At 37.5% G+C, this 16,973-nt stretch overlaps 2 protein-coding genes across 2 annotated transcripts in view; both read left to right on the plus strand.

Moving 5' to 3' along the window:
* The window catches only part of LOC122083179 (alpha/beta hydrolase domain-containing protein WAV2), a 9,821-nt gene extending 6,806 nt beyond the window's left edge, over nucleotides 1-3,015 (plus strand). Inside the window, exon 8 of the mRNA XM_042650887.1 lies at nucleotides 2,668-3,015. Coding sequence (XP_042506821.1) covers nucleotides 2,668-2,684 — 17 coding nt within the window. The 3' untranslated portion in view covers nucleotides 2,685-3,015. The remainder of the gene's footprint in view (nucleotides 1-2,667) is intronic.
* A 4,253-nt stretch (nucleotides 3,016-7,268) lies between these two features.
* The window catches only part of LOC122084086 (PHD finger protein ALFIN-LIKE 4-like), a 10,455-nt gene continuing 750 nt past the window's right edge, over nucleotides 7,269-16,973 (plus strand). Inside the window, exons 1-4 of the mRNA XM_042652129.1 lie at nucleotides 7,269-7,696; nucleotides 7,839-7,871; nucleotides 11,292-11,520; nucleotides 16,102-16,237. Coding sequence (XP_042508063.1) covers nucleotides 7,600-7,696; nucleotides 7,839-7,871; nucleotides 11,292-11,520; nucleotides 16,102-16,237 — 495 coding nt within the window. The 5' untranslated portion in view covers nucleotides 7,269-7,599. The remainder of the gene's footprint in view (nucleotides 7,697-7,838; nucleotides 7,872-11,291; nucleotides 11,521-16,101; nucleotides 16,238-16,973) is intronic.

A 16,973-nucleotide genomic window follows, 5' to 3' on the forward strand; every position in this document is an offset into this window, starting at 1 on the left:
GGGGGGGTGTGGTGGTGGAAGGGAGACGCTAAGAGACAACAATGAGTCTGTTCCTTGGGGATTCCTAATGGTGAGGGGGCGGAGAGAGGCTAGTTTGGAGCTGACATCGAAGCAGATGGCATTGCAAATCTTATCAACAGAACAAGAGTTGGAGGTTCATCTACATAGATTTCTCTCCATCTAGACATGGTTGATGGTAGCACAGAAGGCAAGCTTTCCAACGATGTTACAAATGGATGAACTAGCTAAAGTCATATCAAGCCAGATCCATTCTGTACCAAGGGGGAGCACTCTTCTTCTAGTAGGCCTGCAACAACTAAGAACCCTCTTCCAGATGGAGGAGGAGAAAGGGTAGAAGAAAAGATGGTCAAAATCTCCAGTACCATTCCAACAAAGACAGCAAGCATAGGGGACCTGGATGTGCTGGTAGATGAGAAAAGGCTGCGTTGAAGGCATTTGGAAATGGCTTGCCAAGGAGTGAAACTCTGGCGGGGTATGTGACGTTTAAACCAAATGATGTTAACCTTAGGGACAAGGGGGCCTTTAGAATGGACAGAATCCAAGTAGAGGCAGAGCCTGAGGAAAGAGGGGAGCCAAGTTCTCATTTATACCACGGTGAGCCGGAGGTTTGAACTAGGTGAAGCAAACCAAACTGCATTTTCACCCTCTTCTTTTTGCTGGAAATCTGCACCACCACTTCTATGTTTTGATCGCCTTGTATCCTAACTAGGACCACGATTTACAACTCTAAAACTCTAGTGGTGTTGCACAACATTAATTTTATGGAAACTAAGTGTGCGCTTTGGAGTAGTTAAAAGAGCAAGGGCAGACCTAATTGACTTTGGGAGAAGTGTTGAAAAAGGAAAAAAGACACTACGGATCAGGGTTGGCAAGTATGGATCTGAATAGAGTTGATTGGCAAAACAGAATCCGTGTAGCTGACCCATTTAGTTGGGATAAGGCTTAGTTGAGTTGAGGTTTGCCCCCGGTTATGTGAATTGGTACCAGACTACCAGCCATGTGGCTGGTAAATACAGGAGTGAGATTATGGTAGAAGCTATCATCCCTGCACAGTGATTGACACTTTTTCTTTCCCTCTGTAGAGGCCAATTGGGAAAAAAAATATAAAAACTTGACTTTTAAAGACCTACATTAACCTGGTTTTCAGTTTTCCTTGTGAGATGATATTAGAGTTAGAGATCTCTGCAACCAATGAAACGTAGCACTAAAATAATGAGAATGTTAGAAGTGGACTACTAATTCCTTGGACGTAGGTGGACATGCTAGATGATCAGACATACTCAGTCCCTACGTTTTTGACATCCTATACTGTGCTGCTTCATCCTTTCTGAAAGTCTTTTTAACCCGTCAACTCTTTCCAGATTACTCCGTGTCCCACAAGGACTGTACTCTTTGGAGTTTTTCTTTGTCCCAATTTCTTTGTCCAGTTTTTCATATAGTGCATTAAGTTTTGTGTGGGGAATCTCAACTCTTTGTAGAGTAGAGAATTTTCTACTTCACACAGATATTTCCTGCCACCTGGCAGCCAGAGAGGCTGGAAGTTTGTACAGGTAGATCCCAATGTTCCCTCTCACGTGTCAAGTTTCTGCCCAAATGGAGTTGTCCAAGTGGCTACAAAGCTTTAAAAATCCAGGAGGGCACATACCAAAACAGGGACAGCTGAAAAATACAAGGATATGTTGGCACACATGGGAGGATATCTGATTGAATTTAAGTTTAAAATTTGACATGTCGCCAATCCAAAACTTTTGCTAGATATTTGACTGTTGGGATTGCCATATCACCACTCCACATGGCACAAGTAGGTGTGCATAGTAGATAATTATCTACTAGGCATAGAGTATATTAAGTTTTTGTCATGTTCCCAGCTTACTCTCCATTCTTTTTTTTTCATAAGACTTAAAAATGCAAAATTAAATGAAACCGATAAAGAGATTAGTGGGGAATGATTCTGGAAACTTCAAATGAGATTAGTGGGTAGTCAATGGCATAACTAACTCCTCTTAAAATGTGAGATTTGTCAAAATGGACAGTCTTAGTTGGATGGAGGGAGTACAAATAACAAGCAGTTTGTTTGGTTGCTTTCCTGGAAACACTGGGAAGGGAGAGTTGTTCCCAAAAATTTGGATTGGAACGAAAAAGCCATCCTAGGATGATTTTGGGAGATGTTTTCTACAAAATTCCTTTCACAAAAAAAGGTGGAAAACATTGTGGAGGAAACCTCTTCCTTGCCTTCTTGAGTGCAACCGAAAAACATGAGGAGGTAAACCACCACTCACTTCATTTCCCTTCCCTTACCTTTTCCTTCCCAAACATCTTCCCAGGAATGCAGCCAAACAAAGCATAGAGGTCTATGCTTACGTGTCCCCAAACAGAATTAACAAAATTTAAGTTTAAGGCACCACTTTAATAAAACTAGACTTGGAAATTCTTGGCCCCAAGGTGGACATGGAAGATTATTGAACATATTCGAGCCTCTTTGTCTTGGGAACAAGTTGGTCACCTTTTTTACGTTTCTGCCTCTCCTCCCTGTCGAGGAACTCTTTTCATTGTAGGTCATATCTTAGAGCTTTATCGCCACTAATCTTCTTTGCTCAGAGTTTGATATCTTACATTACCTGCTTTTGCTCCTGGTTTCTGTTTCAGATTCGGAGGCAAGCTGACGAGGCAATTAACTCAAAATTTGAAACAAAAGTAGTATGCCGGAGGATTGAGACCGTTTTGCCTATTTTTGAAGGTGCTGCATTTGAATGCTCTTTCTGAGAAGTTGCTGTCTGTCAATAGACAATGCAGCATAGGTAATTTTGTTAATTTTCTTTTTCCTTGTTACAAAGTTTAGAAGATGTCAAAGCCATAAATTTACACTGGATTACAGCATTGTTGTTCTGTGAAATACCTGAACAAATATTAACCTGTGAACTGAGCTTTAACCAATGGCTTCTTTCTTCATTGACATGGAGGAGATTACTTGGATACAGAGCCTTTATTTTCTTATATTTCTGTTCTCTTCAGATTGTTTACAAATGCAAACATGGTCATCACGCGTTCTTCTCTTGCAATTTACCTAATATGAATTAGTTTTCAATTGCAGTTGTCGATTAACCAAATATGAACATCTTGGGAAAAAAAAGAAAAAGAAGCTTGGTTTCAAAAATAAAAATCAACATGGATAGATGGGCAGATAGCATCGGAAGTTATCTTGAACCAAAAACTCATAAAATCTGGATTTAAAGAGATCTCAACAAAAGCTTTTGAAGTGGATGATAATATATACTGCAACCCAACTTTATATGTTCAATATTGGATAGACTAATGTTCTGTGATGCAGCACGTAACAGTATTAGTGGCAAGTCTCAGGATGTCACACGGGTTGGGTCATTAGAAATTTGGATGGAAAACTCATTATTTACTAGAACAGGCACGTACAACATTGAACATTCACATTGGTGAGTTAACAGGGTTTCACTGATGATAACAGCTGGTGTGGGGTTTATCAATGAGGAAGACAAACCAGACATCCCATGTCAAAAATGGCAGGTCATGGAGATAGTGCTCTATATAAAGCAGTTAGCAAAGGACTGTGTCAGTTAGGTTTCATTACATCCCTTGTTCCTACTTCTTTTTGTTCTAAGAATATTTTGTGACATTTTTTGGATGATGATTGTTTTACCCGAAGGCTGCGTTTGGTTGCAAAGGAAATGGGAAGTGAAGGGAAGTGAAGAGATTTTTTTTTCCCTTTTGAGTCGTTTGGTTGCAACAGAAGTGAAGTGAAATTAATTTACCCTAGTTGTTTGGTTGGATGCAAAGTTGATGTAAAATAGATGTAAAATTTTAAAAAACTAATAATCCAACCAAACTCCTCAAGGGGTGAGAGTACTTTTCAATCCAGAACCCACCTAGCTCCTCAAAATTTATATTGGTTATGTGAATCATGTCATTTAAGGTCTGTACCAAATCAAACCAAATGTCATCAGATACTATGTTCTATCACTAACCAAAATAAACCATTTCATTTTATATATCAAATGAATGCAGCATAAATAAATATTTAAAATAATATAAAAGATGATCACAAAGAAAATAGCAATATATCACAAGTGATAACAACTGAAAGGCCCATTCCAAAAGTCTTTTGGTCAAAACAAACTCAATAGGTCAGTAATGCTACATCTGGTTCAAACCCAAAATCTTTTGGTCAAAACAAATCCAATTGAGTCGCGTGAGAGGGAGAAAGAAAACGTTGAGAGTCATGAGTGGGGTGAGAGCAGTGTTATCAATTCGGCCGAATAATTCGCGAATTATTTGGCCGAACCGAATTTTTCCGAATTTTATCAAAAATTCTGACCGAATCTGAATTAAAAATAAAATTCGGTAAAATTCGCGATTTTTTCAAAAGTAAATATAAAGCGCGAATAATTCGGACCGAATCCGAATTAAACCGAATTATTCGGTCCATTTAAACAGTATTTAAAAAAAAACCAAAAAAAAAAAAAAACCCAATAAACTTTTTTGACCGAATCCTTAAATTAATCAACCGAATTATTCCGAATAATTCTCCGCCCGAATAATTCCCGAATCCGAATTTGTTAACTATGGGTGAGAGTCGCAAGAGTGGGGGAGAGATCATGAGAGTAGTAATTTTTTTTTCTTCCTATTTTGGTGGGGAAATGAAAAGGGAAATTTTAATGGTTAAGTGAAATTTTGTTCACATGTAAAATATATTTTCCTTGCAATCAAACATCGAAATTTATTTTTTCTGAGAAAAAAATTCCACCTTGCCACCAAACAAAGTTGAAGGGACTTGGTGTTGGGATTCTAGGTAGGAGGTGGTTCTATATGCTTTATTGTGTACTTTAGATTCCCTTTTGTTTTTTGTCTTTATTTTTTCTCTCCTTGACCATTATGGGCTCTTAGATGGTACCATCTAACTCGCTATCATTGGTGTGGCGTGAATGATTCCTTTTACATTGATAGCATGGGGAGTCCCTTTTTCTTTTTAATGGAAAATCTCAGTGAGCAAGCAATCTAGCCTACCATTTTTTAGGGAAAAATTTAATTAGCAAGCAGGGTAGCCTGCATTTTGTTGCATGGTTTTTTAAATTAATTCTTTTGATTGAGAGAGAGTGGAATAGAAAATCTATGTATGGAGGTATAGGAAACTCCACTTACTCAAAAATCCTTCATTAGTTTATTGTCCAACTCAAAACACAGATGTCATGGGTTAAGATATTCCCTCTTCAGTGTGGGTGAAGGGAACTCATTTGATGTTGGCATTTAGACTCTTCAAGGTCCTATTGATTGTTGGAATGGGATCCCCACCCGAATTATTAGTTCCCATGATTGAATTAAAATTATCCCAATATCGCAAAAGTTGAAGTTTTCAAAGGTTATACATTGCCAATTAGGAATATTAGATGATGATCAAGATTTATTCTTTTTATTATTATTGGTAAATAGATTATGACCAAGTTTATTAGACGAGCTGATGATACAGTCTTAACCCCTCCCCATTGCTTTGTAAGAGAGGTTGTTTATAAATTTTGAACCTGTGACCAACATATTGCAATAGTGTAAATTGACCGTTGCACCACAAGCTTGCCTACTTAGAAAAGAATATGATGGAGTCAAATTTCTCTCATATATTGAGGAGGAACATTTGCCCAACATTATCATTGTTTGGAACAATATTTACAGAGTTTTTTGTTTTTTTTTTTCATTTTCAGATGCTTTTGATCCAAGGGTCTAAGAACTTGATATAACTATGGATATGTGGTAAAGAAATGAAAGCAAATTTTCTTTTTTCATTTTCCCTTTTATTTTCTAATGAATTAAGCTTTCCTACGAACACTAGGATAGCCTAATAGTGGTAGCTTCGGCTTGTAGAGCCAACACTTAGGGGAGAAGGTCATGGGATCGAACCCTGTCGTACGCATTGTGTGAGTGTGTATGTGTGTTTTCTTATTTATTCTATACCCATCCGTGGGTTGCCCAGATGGTTAGGGCGCACGATCTCAAGTTCAATACCCCATCTGTACATTTACGATTTAAGTGGAGATTATGACGGTGGATTATTGTGCTAGAAAAAATTTCACAAACCTTATTTTTGCAGTCGAAATTGTCCCTCTAAATTGCAATCCAATGGGAAGCAATTCCTTTTAACTGTTGGTGAATATATATATATATAAGAAAAATGAATGCATCACGCTACTTTCTATACATGACAAAAGCAAATTGGCTTTAAAAAAAAAAAAAAAAATGCAACTTGGAAAATGGCCCAAAGAAACCCTCAAATTGTTATTCCATGTTGAGAGTCAGATGGAAGTAAGTATTTTTGGAATCAATTAAGGCTATGTTTGGATATCTTGAAAAGGAAAGAATTATTCAAAAAATTTTGAATTTGATGAGAAAAAGATAATTACATATAAACTTTTGAATCTGATGAAAAAATAGTCACATAAATCAATGATTATGTCATTAAATTTGTTGTCTTATTATATATATTTTTAATATTTTTTCTTTTCTTGACATCCAAGCATAACATAAGAGCTTAGATTTTTTCACTTAATGATGTTAGATTAAAGGGTAAAAGGATACTCTCCCCTAACAAAATTAAAAATTTCATCCCTCTTGGATATCTCTTTTTAGGCTCTCATTGGCCTCTTGATCAGATTAGAGGGAAAAAAAAAAAAAAAATGCCTCCATTTCAAAATGATTAATCCCACCCTGTTGGATACCTTCATCTACACTCTCATTGGTCCTCACAATAGTGCAGACCACAAAGGGCCAAGCAATCCCCTCTCAAGGTTAATTTATGGCTCCAGTGAGTTTCAAGTTGGACTTCTTAAAAAAAAAAAAAAAAAAAAAAAAAAGAGTTCCAAGTTGGATCATTCTTTCTCTTTTTTATTTTTCTTTTTATAAAGAAGTTGATATTTTAGTGTCACCGGTTCAGAATCCGAGCCAGAGAATGGGAAGGAAAGCCGTTAAAACCTCGAAGAACACCCTCTCATAGGAGACAAAACCTAGTCTGATAGCGGTTGGATTGGAATATCAGAAACGATTATTCCGATCAAAATGGCAATAAAATGGGCCAGCGTAGTTCGGGTATTCCGTCGACGAAGCTGGGTCACCGGAGTTATTTGGGTGTATCACTACTCTGCAGTACTAACGGCTCACGTTAGCATCCGCGTGGCTTTCGTTATCCGTTTAAGCGGACCTTTTTCTTCATACCCTGGCTATCAGTCTCCTACTCTCACTCACTCTCTCTCTCTCTCTCTCACACACACCACACGCACCCCCACACGCATACTTCTGTGAGAGGTCAAATATTTTGCCCTTTTCCCTCCTTTCCAACAAGTGAAAACCCCAGCGGCCCAGCCTCTCTCTTCTCTCTCTCTCTCTCTCTCTCTCTGAAGTCTGAACCATGTTGGGTTGGTTCTTCCTGATTTCAAATCTCAACGTAAACCCCTGAAGACCTTCGAGTTTTCGTTTCCAATCTCAGATTTTCGTTACCTTTGGGTCATATTTATTCTCCATCCTTGCTCCTTTTACCTTGGAGAAGGTTTTTGAAGTTTTGGATTCATGGAAGGGTCCGGACCGTACAATCCTCGAACAGTCGAGGAGGTTTTTAGGGATTTCAAGGGCCGAAGAGCCGGCATGATCAAAGCTCTCACTACCGGTACTTTTTTTTTTTTTTGGCTTTTCCTCATCGTTATTTCATACTGGAAGGATTTAGTATGTATTTTTTTTTTCCCGCTTTTAATATAGGGTTTTTTTTTTGGGCCACCCTAACGTGTTTATGGTTTTCTTTTTTTTGGCAGACGTTGAAGAATTCTTTCACCAGTGCGATCCTGGTTAGGGTTTTTGTTTCTCTTGCTCTTTCTCATTCATATTTTTGGTTCATATAATGTCTGCATGTATGTTAAATAGGAATTATTGATTAGGATGGAAGTTATAGTGCGGCTGTATTTTCAGATTAGAGGCTGATTTTGCGAATTTTGTTTTTGGTTCTCATTGCTTTTTCAGAATAAATAGTTCTTCATTGATGTTGATTCTTTCCTACTTTTTGTTATTTTGGTTTTTACTAAACGATTTAAATTGAACTTCTTGAACCCGAGGCTACATGTGGACGTGGGTTTTAATTTTTTTTTCCTGAATGCTTTTATTAGGCTTGACTTCTTTCCAATCCTTTTGTGTATGATTGAACCTCTTTGCATATCTGAAGCTGTGAGCAGTTGCAATGGCTTTTATGTTTAGGAAGTAGGAAACCTGAAGTGGTTTCTTTTGTTTTGTCGCATTATAACTTGTGCTTGGGAATGTTTGGTTTCTCTTCACTTATATTACATTCATTTGATGGATAGGGTTTCTTCATTTTTGAGCTATTCTTCTTCCTCAATGCTCTTTGTTATTTAGGCCCATCTGGTTGCTGTTTACCCATGTCATGATGTATCCAAAGTAGCAACATCCCAGTGCTTACCTAGCTTGGCATGGGAGGGATGAAAGTGAAGAAACCTCTAGCTAGGTGCTGACTTTCTTTAGTAGGTTTACTTGTTCCTTTAATGGTCAGATAGGCACAAGCAGGTCTAGATTTTTCTTCTCAGAAGAACACATATACCAGGCATTTAAAGAAGAAATCCAGGATTATAGTTGGATTTACAATTTATACCAGTCCAAATGTATAATATATGGTCATTATGGTGAATATTTCTTTTCATGACATCACTAATTTCTATGGAAAAAGCCTCATTGAGCTTGGCTGACCGTCTAGGCACATTAGCTGCATGGATTCCCTATAAAGTTTTCGTGTTTAGTTGATTCCATTTCAATTCATCCTAGAATCAGCTGGATTCATACCTGACTTGGTTGGACTCAATATGAGTATAGTCAGGTTTAATTGGAATTGGCCACGATCGATTCTGTGTTTATTCATGCAATCAATTCTGATCTGAGTTTTATTAACATGCAACTCTCTCGCCACTGCACTTCCCCTTCTTGTAGCCTTGAGAGTAGTCATGGAATCCCACCTATTGTTTCAGAAAGCAGATCAGAATCAACTGTTACCAATCGGAATCGGCAGAAAGTGGATTAGAATTAACTGATTCGAATGTGAATTGACCAACCTCTATTTTGAGTATGCCTAGTTCTTGCAAACTTCTTTTGAAACTGTCATGAATGCACTTTGTCCTTTATTTTGGCTTCTTTTAATTAGTAACATAGCCAAAAAAAAAAAAAAATCAATGGAACTTACCTTTTGTAGTAAGATTTACAATTCTTTTGAATAAAAAACTCCAGAAAATCATATACCTATGAAAATCAGAAATTCATATGTCTATGAAAATCTTTGCTTCTTCTTCCCGACTCCAGTTTCTAAGGTTCTAGCTGAATTCAACCGATGCGCATCCGATTCAAATAAAAATTGATGGAAGCCAGTCTTATGTCAGATTCCAAGTTTTTAAACTGTACTTCCATCGTATACTATATTAGGCTTTCTGTTCCTTCTCCAGGTTTTTAGACCTTACTTCCACGGTTCTACCAGATACTATATTAGACTTTCTGTTCCTTTTCACTACTCACAAATGCTTGATTATGAGGACCAATTCTTTGAGTCAAATTGGTATTGCCTGTTTGGGGCACCAAAGTTGATGCAGTATCTCTACCTCCTTTCTTTAGCTCGCACTCCCTCTTTACGTATCATTGAAGCAGCACAACCCAACCCCCTTGGCTCCTAGCTGAAAAAAAGGGGAGATTGCATACTAAGCAAGATGGCTTCGAAATTTACTGAAATGAGTAACCCTCTCTAATATGTGCTCCAACCTACGACCATTGCATGCACCATATAGAATGGGGCTGACATATTCTAAGGTTAATTATATGCAAACCACATTAATAGCATTGGTCCTCCATTTATATTTGAAGTGGAATTGAGAGATCTCAAATTACTAAAATCCAAGACCCACATTAATAATGTAGATTCTCATCCATATATGAGAAGCAGTGGGTAAGGATGCTTTCATTTGCCCCTTCCAGAATCTGCAGTAGGGGGAGCCTTGTGCACTGGGTTGCTCTTTTATTTCCACTAATGTAACAAGGACACTACATTAATATTGCAACTCCTCCATTTCATCCTTAAAAGGGCCAAGGTACGGAACAAAAAATTGTCTAAATAGAAAGACGATAGGTATGGGTACTCAAATTGTGTGGTTTGATAATTACTTCTGCAGAGTGCATGATTTGATAAGTACTGGAATAGTCCGCCTATTCAGTTGAATTTAGAAGCAGTTGTACTTAATCACACAATTTTCCTCAGAGGCTCCATTCTGTTGGAGTAAAAAGAAAGAAGGGGAAGAAATTGAAGTGAAATTGGTTTAAAGTAGCAAATGAAACTTTTATAATTATGATTCTGTAACGTACTTAAAATTCTTATATTTGGTAATTATACTTTTCAAATGTAATATTTAATTTCTTTTCTATCCAAGGGATTTGGCTGCAAAGTTGAAATAAAATTTAACAATGTTGTTTGGAATTATTTGGAGTTAAATTATATTATCATGTTGGATAATGATTGTAAAAATTCCCATTTTAGTGTTGATATATTTTCACTTCCCTTCCTTTTATTTTCCCTGCTACCAAATGGAGCCAAAATGTTTCCCATGTGATCCCCTTCAAGTCTAAACAAGATTTCATTTGAGGTTATGTGAACCACCCCCCTCCCCCAACACAACCCACACACACCCCTGAAGAAAGGTAAAAAAAAAAAGAAGGAATTGTGTGAAATGTTGATTGGTTGGAGTGGGAATAGATGAAAGGCGTTCATAGGTATGAATATTTCATGCAGATTCTTAGAGAGGTGAATGGATATAGAAGGCTTACTGGAGGAAGATGATGGGTTTAAGGCTGGAAGCAGAAAGAACAATTGTCATGCTGGGGGTGGGGGAGGACCTTCACACTTACCTGAAATGTGAACTTTATTCCATCCTGAGCTGTACTCTTTTGAAAGATTTTCTTGATTAGGTTACTTCCTCTTGTGATATTGCCATATTATGTTGTGGTAGGACTTGATTTATGATGATTACTGGGATAAGGCTGAGTTGTTGTTGAATGTTGAATCTTCCAATATATTCTGCTTGATTTCCTCTTTAAAATTTTTATTTCATTTTACGCTTATTTTTTTCCTTTAATTTTTTATTTTTTTAAACTAGTCTAGAATATTCTTATTTATAATCAGTGATGCAATTCTATCATATCTTTGTACTAATCCATTCTTTACTTCACAGAGAAAGAGAATCTGTGCCTTTATGGATTTCCTAGTGAGCAGTGGGAAGTCAATTTACCTGCAGAAGAGGTGCCTCCAGAGCTTCCTGAGCCTGCATTGGGTATTAACTTTGCCAGAGATGGAATGCAAGAAAGGGACTGGTTGTCTTTGGTTGCAGTCCATAGTGATGCATGGTTACTTGCGGTAGCATTTTATTTTGGTGCTAGATTTGGATTTGATAGAAATGACAGGTAGACCTTTTCTTTATCAGATTTTGATGGTTTTCTTTTTGTTTTGTTCTGTTCTCAACTGGTACAATGGCAGCTTGGTGGGATTTGTACTTAGTTTTTTCCTAGTTGATTTGATGGATTTGTTTGTATGGTAGTTTGTTCAAATTGGTTAATCTTTTTCAGTCTTTCTTGTTTAAGTAGTTGATAGGTTACATAGATCTTGATATTTGTGTTTAATTGCAGAGCTCTGGTTTCTACTTTAAGGAGCATGGATAGAGCGGGATGTAACAGTGACTTAGTGAATTCTGAGAGTTTATTTGTGTTGCAAATGCATGCTTTGCTATGATACGTAAATGTTGATAATTCTCTCTCTCTCTCTCTCTCTCTCTCTCTCTCTCTCTCTCTCTCATCGTTTTAATATCTACTTTATCATTCTTTCCCATTAGGGGTCGTTGCTTGATATGATGGTATGTATAAAGCTTAGGCTGCCAGTGTGAACATGAAGGTTTGAGTCTTAGAGGGGCCATAATGTAGGACCAGTCCAAAAAGTGGTCTTCTTTCAATATCTATTGGGTATGGCTTTTGATTATTTGGGTTTCACGAAAATAAATATTTTAATTAGTGGTGGGACCCATTAGTGATTAGTTTAGGACTTATCTAACAGTAGTTTTTATAGGGATCTTGTGGGGTACATTCCTTAGCTGTTAAGAGTTTTGTTTTGAATAGTCCTCTTAGACTTGGTTTCTATTTTGGGAGTTTTAGTAGTTTAGCGTTTAGCAATATAAGAGTCCTAATAGTTGTTTCTAAGTTAGTCTAGTTATTTTAAGAAACTAGATATTAGGAGGATTTTTTTGAGGATATCATGCCCCTTCCTGATCAATGGTTACTAAAATGAAATAAGAGTGTTATCTGGATTTACTTTCATCCAAGATTAAAGGGGTTAGAATATATCCTCAGAGAAAGATAATTGAAACTCACCTAAAGTGGTAAAACTTGGGTTGTGTAAAGATAGTAAAGTGATTTTGGTAGAGGGCATTGTTATTGGTGTACTAAACACAAATTCAACAATCATAGTAATTTGCAGATATAACTGCATATACATCTAATTGTCACCATTCTCTCGACACATGAAAACAGCCTATGGATGAACCTTTTTCTTTGCCTGTCTTGTTCCTGCATCTTTCCCTTCTTGTTTTAAAAAACTCACCCATAGATGTTAAAGAGTAAGGATATTACTACTTCAGGATGCTACGGTCTTCTCCCCACATACCCATTTGGAATACCTGTTTGGGTTTGCTGAGAGAAAGGAAGAAGAGGGAACAGTCCACCAATCTGGTCAAATTTACACTCCAATACTTTCAAACCCTAATGTCATTCAATTCTATTCACTAACTTCATCAATGGGATTGCATGGTAGATAAATAAAAAGAAATCCATATTAGTAAAGAAATCTACTCAACTAAGAATTTAAAACAGAATAGGAAACTAAACTTGAAACAACTCCTACGTATGGCTAAGTTCTACAAAAAGAGAATTCGATTAAAAGATATCCCGAAGTATCTAATAAACCCCTGATGCAGGTGCACAACCTTGGACCGATCCGAACATATTTGGGTATCCTACAAAGATGAACCTGGTTCATATTTGAGAGTTTGTCTAGTAGGATTTTAGTAGCTTATTTTATTTAGAAATAATATTTTTACTGTATTTTATTCTGTTTATTTTAGTAGTTGAGAGTACGTAGGACTTAGAGTTGGTTTCCATATTTCATTTTTGAACTAGTTTCCTTTCAGGATTTGTTTTCATGTTAGAATCTCTTATTTTTCCTATTTATATGCTTTTAACCAACGTATTGGACAGAGATTTGAAGAATGAATTCAGTTTTGTGGTTGTGAGTGCCCTGTGTGGCCAAAGTGTGTGCAATTCTCTTCCCCCCCCCCCCCCCACCCCCCACCCCCCACCCCCCTTTCTCTAGTGCGATTCCTCTACCTCCCCTGCAACTCTGAGTTCTCTCAGGGATTATTTTCCTTCCCTACCGGCCCTCCATCGAGCCCTTGTTGGTCCAGAACTCGGGTTGGGCTGGTTCTGTTGGGGCTTGGGATTCCAAACCTGATCGTATCAGTCCAACCACCGTAATGCTACTGCATCACATCCTGGCATGTTCTAATATTACCTGCTTACAAATTTGGTATACCTATAGTCTTGCTTTTGATCCCTCATCTGCAGACTATCGTCTTATCCCCAATTTCTTACAGTAGCGTCCATGTCATTTTTTGGAATCTGGATTGCTGATGTTGTATCGGCGTTGACCCTTATTTTCTGATCCTAAATGTTGCGAGGGTTTTTCTTGAATGTCCAGAATGTAAATATTGCTACAACTAATTGTTTTCATATTATACAAGATGGCGACTGTCTGTTTTTTTGTGGATGCTGGAGGTTTCCTTTTAGGGGGGTGTGTCAATAGATTACTAGTTATTGGTTTGCTCAATAAGCATTGTATCAATTAGTATGGTCTGGATCATTTATCTTTCCTGATTAGAAATGGGATGCTATTAGGGACATGAAAAGTTCATGAGTATTCAAAAAAGGAAATCTTACCAGTAAAAAAGGTGTAGAACTTGCTTCTCTTGTTTCCTATTATTCTTATTTTATCATATTGCTTTTTCAATTAGAAGTATATGTTATATAATATAAATTACCTGTATCACTAACCAGTATTTGTTAGGCTGAGGTCTGGAATCATCTGGCATACATTGACCTGGACCTGATATTAAACCTGAGACATCAAATCGAGACCAGGTAAGAGTACGGTGAGGACATGTCAAAATTGATCTCTATCTTGGCTCGTCCCAAACCATTAGGATTTGCTATGCCCCTTAATGGGTGGCTGGGGTTGTGTTTGTTAAGCCAAACTCCTGGTTTTGCACCCTCTGTTCACTCTGTACAATTAGATCTCCTTTGCATGCTTCAGTAGGTGGGTGAAGTAATGGGCCTGTGGACTAGTCAGGCCAAAGACCTGGATACCCTTTGTTAGCCAGGAAAAAAAAAAAAGTAGGTAGATGAATTCCATTTCTGGTGCTGGTAAAACTGCTGTTAATGCAGCATGTTGCTATCCTTGGGACCATGTAAGGGTATGGGTGTGCAAGTTCTGGCTTGGAGACTCCTGATTTCAGATCTTGTATTTGGAGTTCCAATCCATTTTATTAATGGACTTAGTTATTTCTAGTATGATTTTGTTCTACTCATCAGATGGACTGGTGCAATTTGTGTTAGTAATGCTGGCCTTTTTTTTTGGGGGAGGGTGGTGGTTCTTGTTGAACTTCATGACCATATATGTTTGTATGTATGCATCAAATGCCTATATGGATGTTTCTGAATTGAACTTCTGTTCCTTGGTCTCCAGCTTGTTTTTTTTTTTCAGCGATAACGTTTACGAGTAAAACTTACAGGTGCTGTCGGAAGATATTTCTCTTTTGATGATCTGTTGGGGTCACAATTTGTGGTGTTTCCTTGGAGTTGAGCATCATCCCCGGCCCATTTATTTTTCTGCATGTGTTTACTGTGTATAAACTAAGTATAGCGAAGATGAGAATGTTGAGAGGGCTGTGCGGCAAGACCAGGAGAGATAGAGTAAGGAATGATTGTATTAAAAACAATTTGGGGGTTGCACTAATTCAGGACAAGCTCCGTGAGAGCTGGTTGGGGTGGTATGACCATGTTCAACGGAGACATATGGATGCCCTAGTAAGGAAGAGTGACCAGATTCATCTAGAGGGAGCCAGAAGCAGTAGGGGCAGGCCTAAAATGACTATTGACGAAGTGGTACGAAAAGATATGCATATGGTGGGGTTCGATTCTAGTATGACTTTGGATAGAGTTTTGTGGAGGACAAGTACCAGTATTGCTGACCTCTTATAGGGGATGTTCCCATGATGTGTCTTTCTCTACTGCTTTACTTCTCTTATCTCCATTTTTCTTCATTTTAACCTTTCTTTTGTGCTTCTTTATTATCTAATTTCATGTATTGGATCCCTCTAGCCGACCCCATTTAGTTGGGATAAGGTTATGATTGTTGTTTTTTGTCTTGTGGAAGGGGGGTGGGTGGGTGGGTTTGTAAGCATTGCAGCTGAAGGGCAATACGTTCAGGTAGAAGTCAATTTGTCTATTTGAGAAAGGATCAGGTTAGAAAAATTTTGGTTCGAACTTCTTGTAGAACTTTCTATTGTCAAGGAAGATAATATGATCTTGCTTGTGATAATTAGTTACACCATATTCCATCAAGATAATTAAATGTTATTATTACTTTATTGATCTTAACTTAGCACTTATGATAGAGAGCATGGTAGTTTGTTTTTCTGTTTCAGCTGAAAGATGCCACCGATGTGCTATGGTTCAACTGTAAGTAAAGACCAATTTTATGATGTATATTGCGTTCTGTCTGAGCACTTTAATCTGCCTGGAGTTCAAATCTGTTTGTTATTGTAGATTAATTTATATATATATATATATTTAATTTCTTTTTACCGTTGATGTTGAATGCCTTGATGGTCTTCATGCACACTTCTATGCACGAAATGAAGCCTTGCTGGATATTTGGTGCAGGAAACGCCTCTTTGGTATGATAAATGATCTGCCTACAATATTTGAGGTTGTGAGTGGAACTTCAAAGAAACAAGTAAAGGACAAGACTTCGGGTTCAAATCATAGCAGCAATAAATCCAAACCAATATCCAAACCGGTAAAAATGACTTTTACATTGTTCCTTTCTTGATCCAATAGATGAATTGAATTATTTGTTGGTGGATTTATGGTAGAATTACATATCAGATACTTGGTATGGTGCCTGCTTTGTGGTGGGTTTTGCATGGATCCATGTAGCTTATACCTACATTGGTTGAAATTACAGTATGGTCATGGGCATCCCCATTTATGGACCTTTAAATGATTTGAATCCTCACTTATCCTGGTCCATGCATGAATACCATTTGGATTACTAAGTATCAACCTGGCTGGTGATAATCCTCACCTTTGTGTCTCAGTTCTTTTTAATAAGCCTTACAACTAGTTACAAGTGTAATTTTTATAGATACAGACTGACCTCAACATTTTTGGAGCCATGGCTCTCTCTGTTACTTGTAGTCTGTTGATCATGAAGGGTTGGAGTATGTGAATGCTGGTCCCTGGCAAGGGTTTCTCATACCTGAAGTGTTAGTCTTGTCCTAGTGGGGGGCTATTTTTTTTTTTACCATGGAAGTGACGAGACCATTTATTAGGGGGTCCATTATTATGCTATTAGTGTATATGTTGTTGCTCGAGTGAACATGGAAAGGTGAGCTTATGCCTTTTGATTTTTATGTTTAGTGTTTTGCTTGGAAATGGTGTCTAGAAGAGAAGCTGTTTTTTATTTTCTTTTCAGATATTTGAAGTATGCAGTTAGAGCAAGTGATGATACATACCCTATGCCTCTGGAAACA

Source organism: Macadamia integrifolia, chromosome 7 (genome assembly GCF_013358625.1).
Source record: "Macadamia integrifolia cultivar HAES 741 chromosome 7, SCU_Mint_v3, whole genome shotgun sequence".
In the NCBI taxonomy this organism is placed as follows: domain Eukaryota; kingdom Viridiplantae; phylum Streptophyta; class Magnoliopsida; order Proteales; family Proteaceae; genus Macadamia; species Macadamia integrifolia.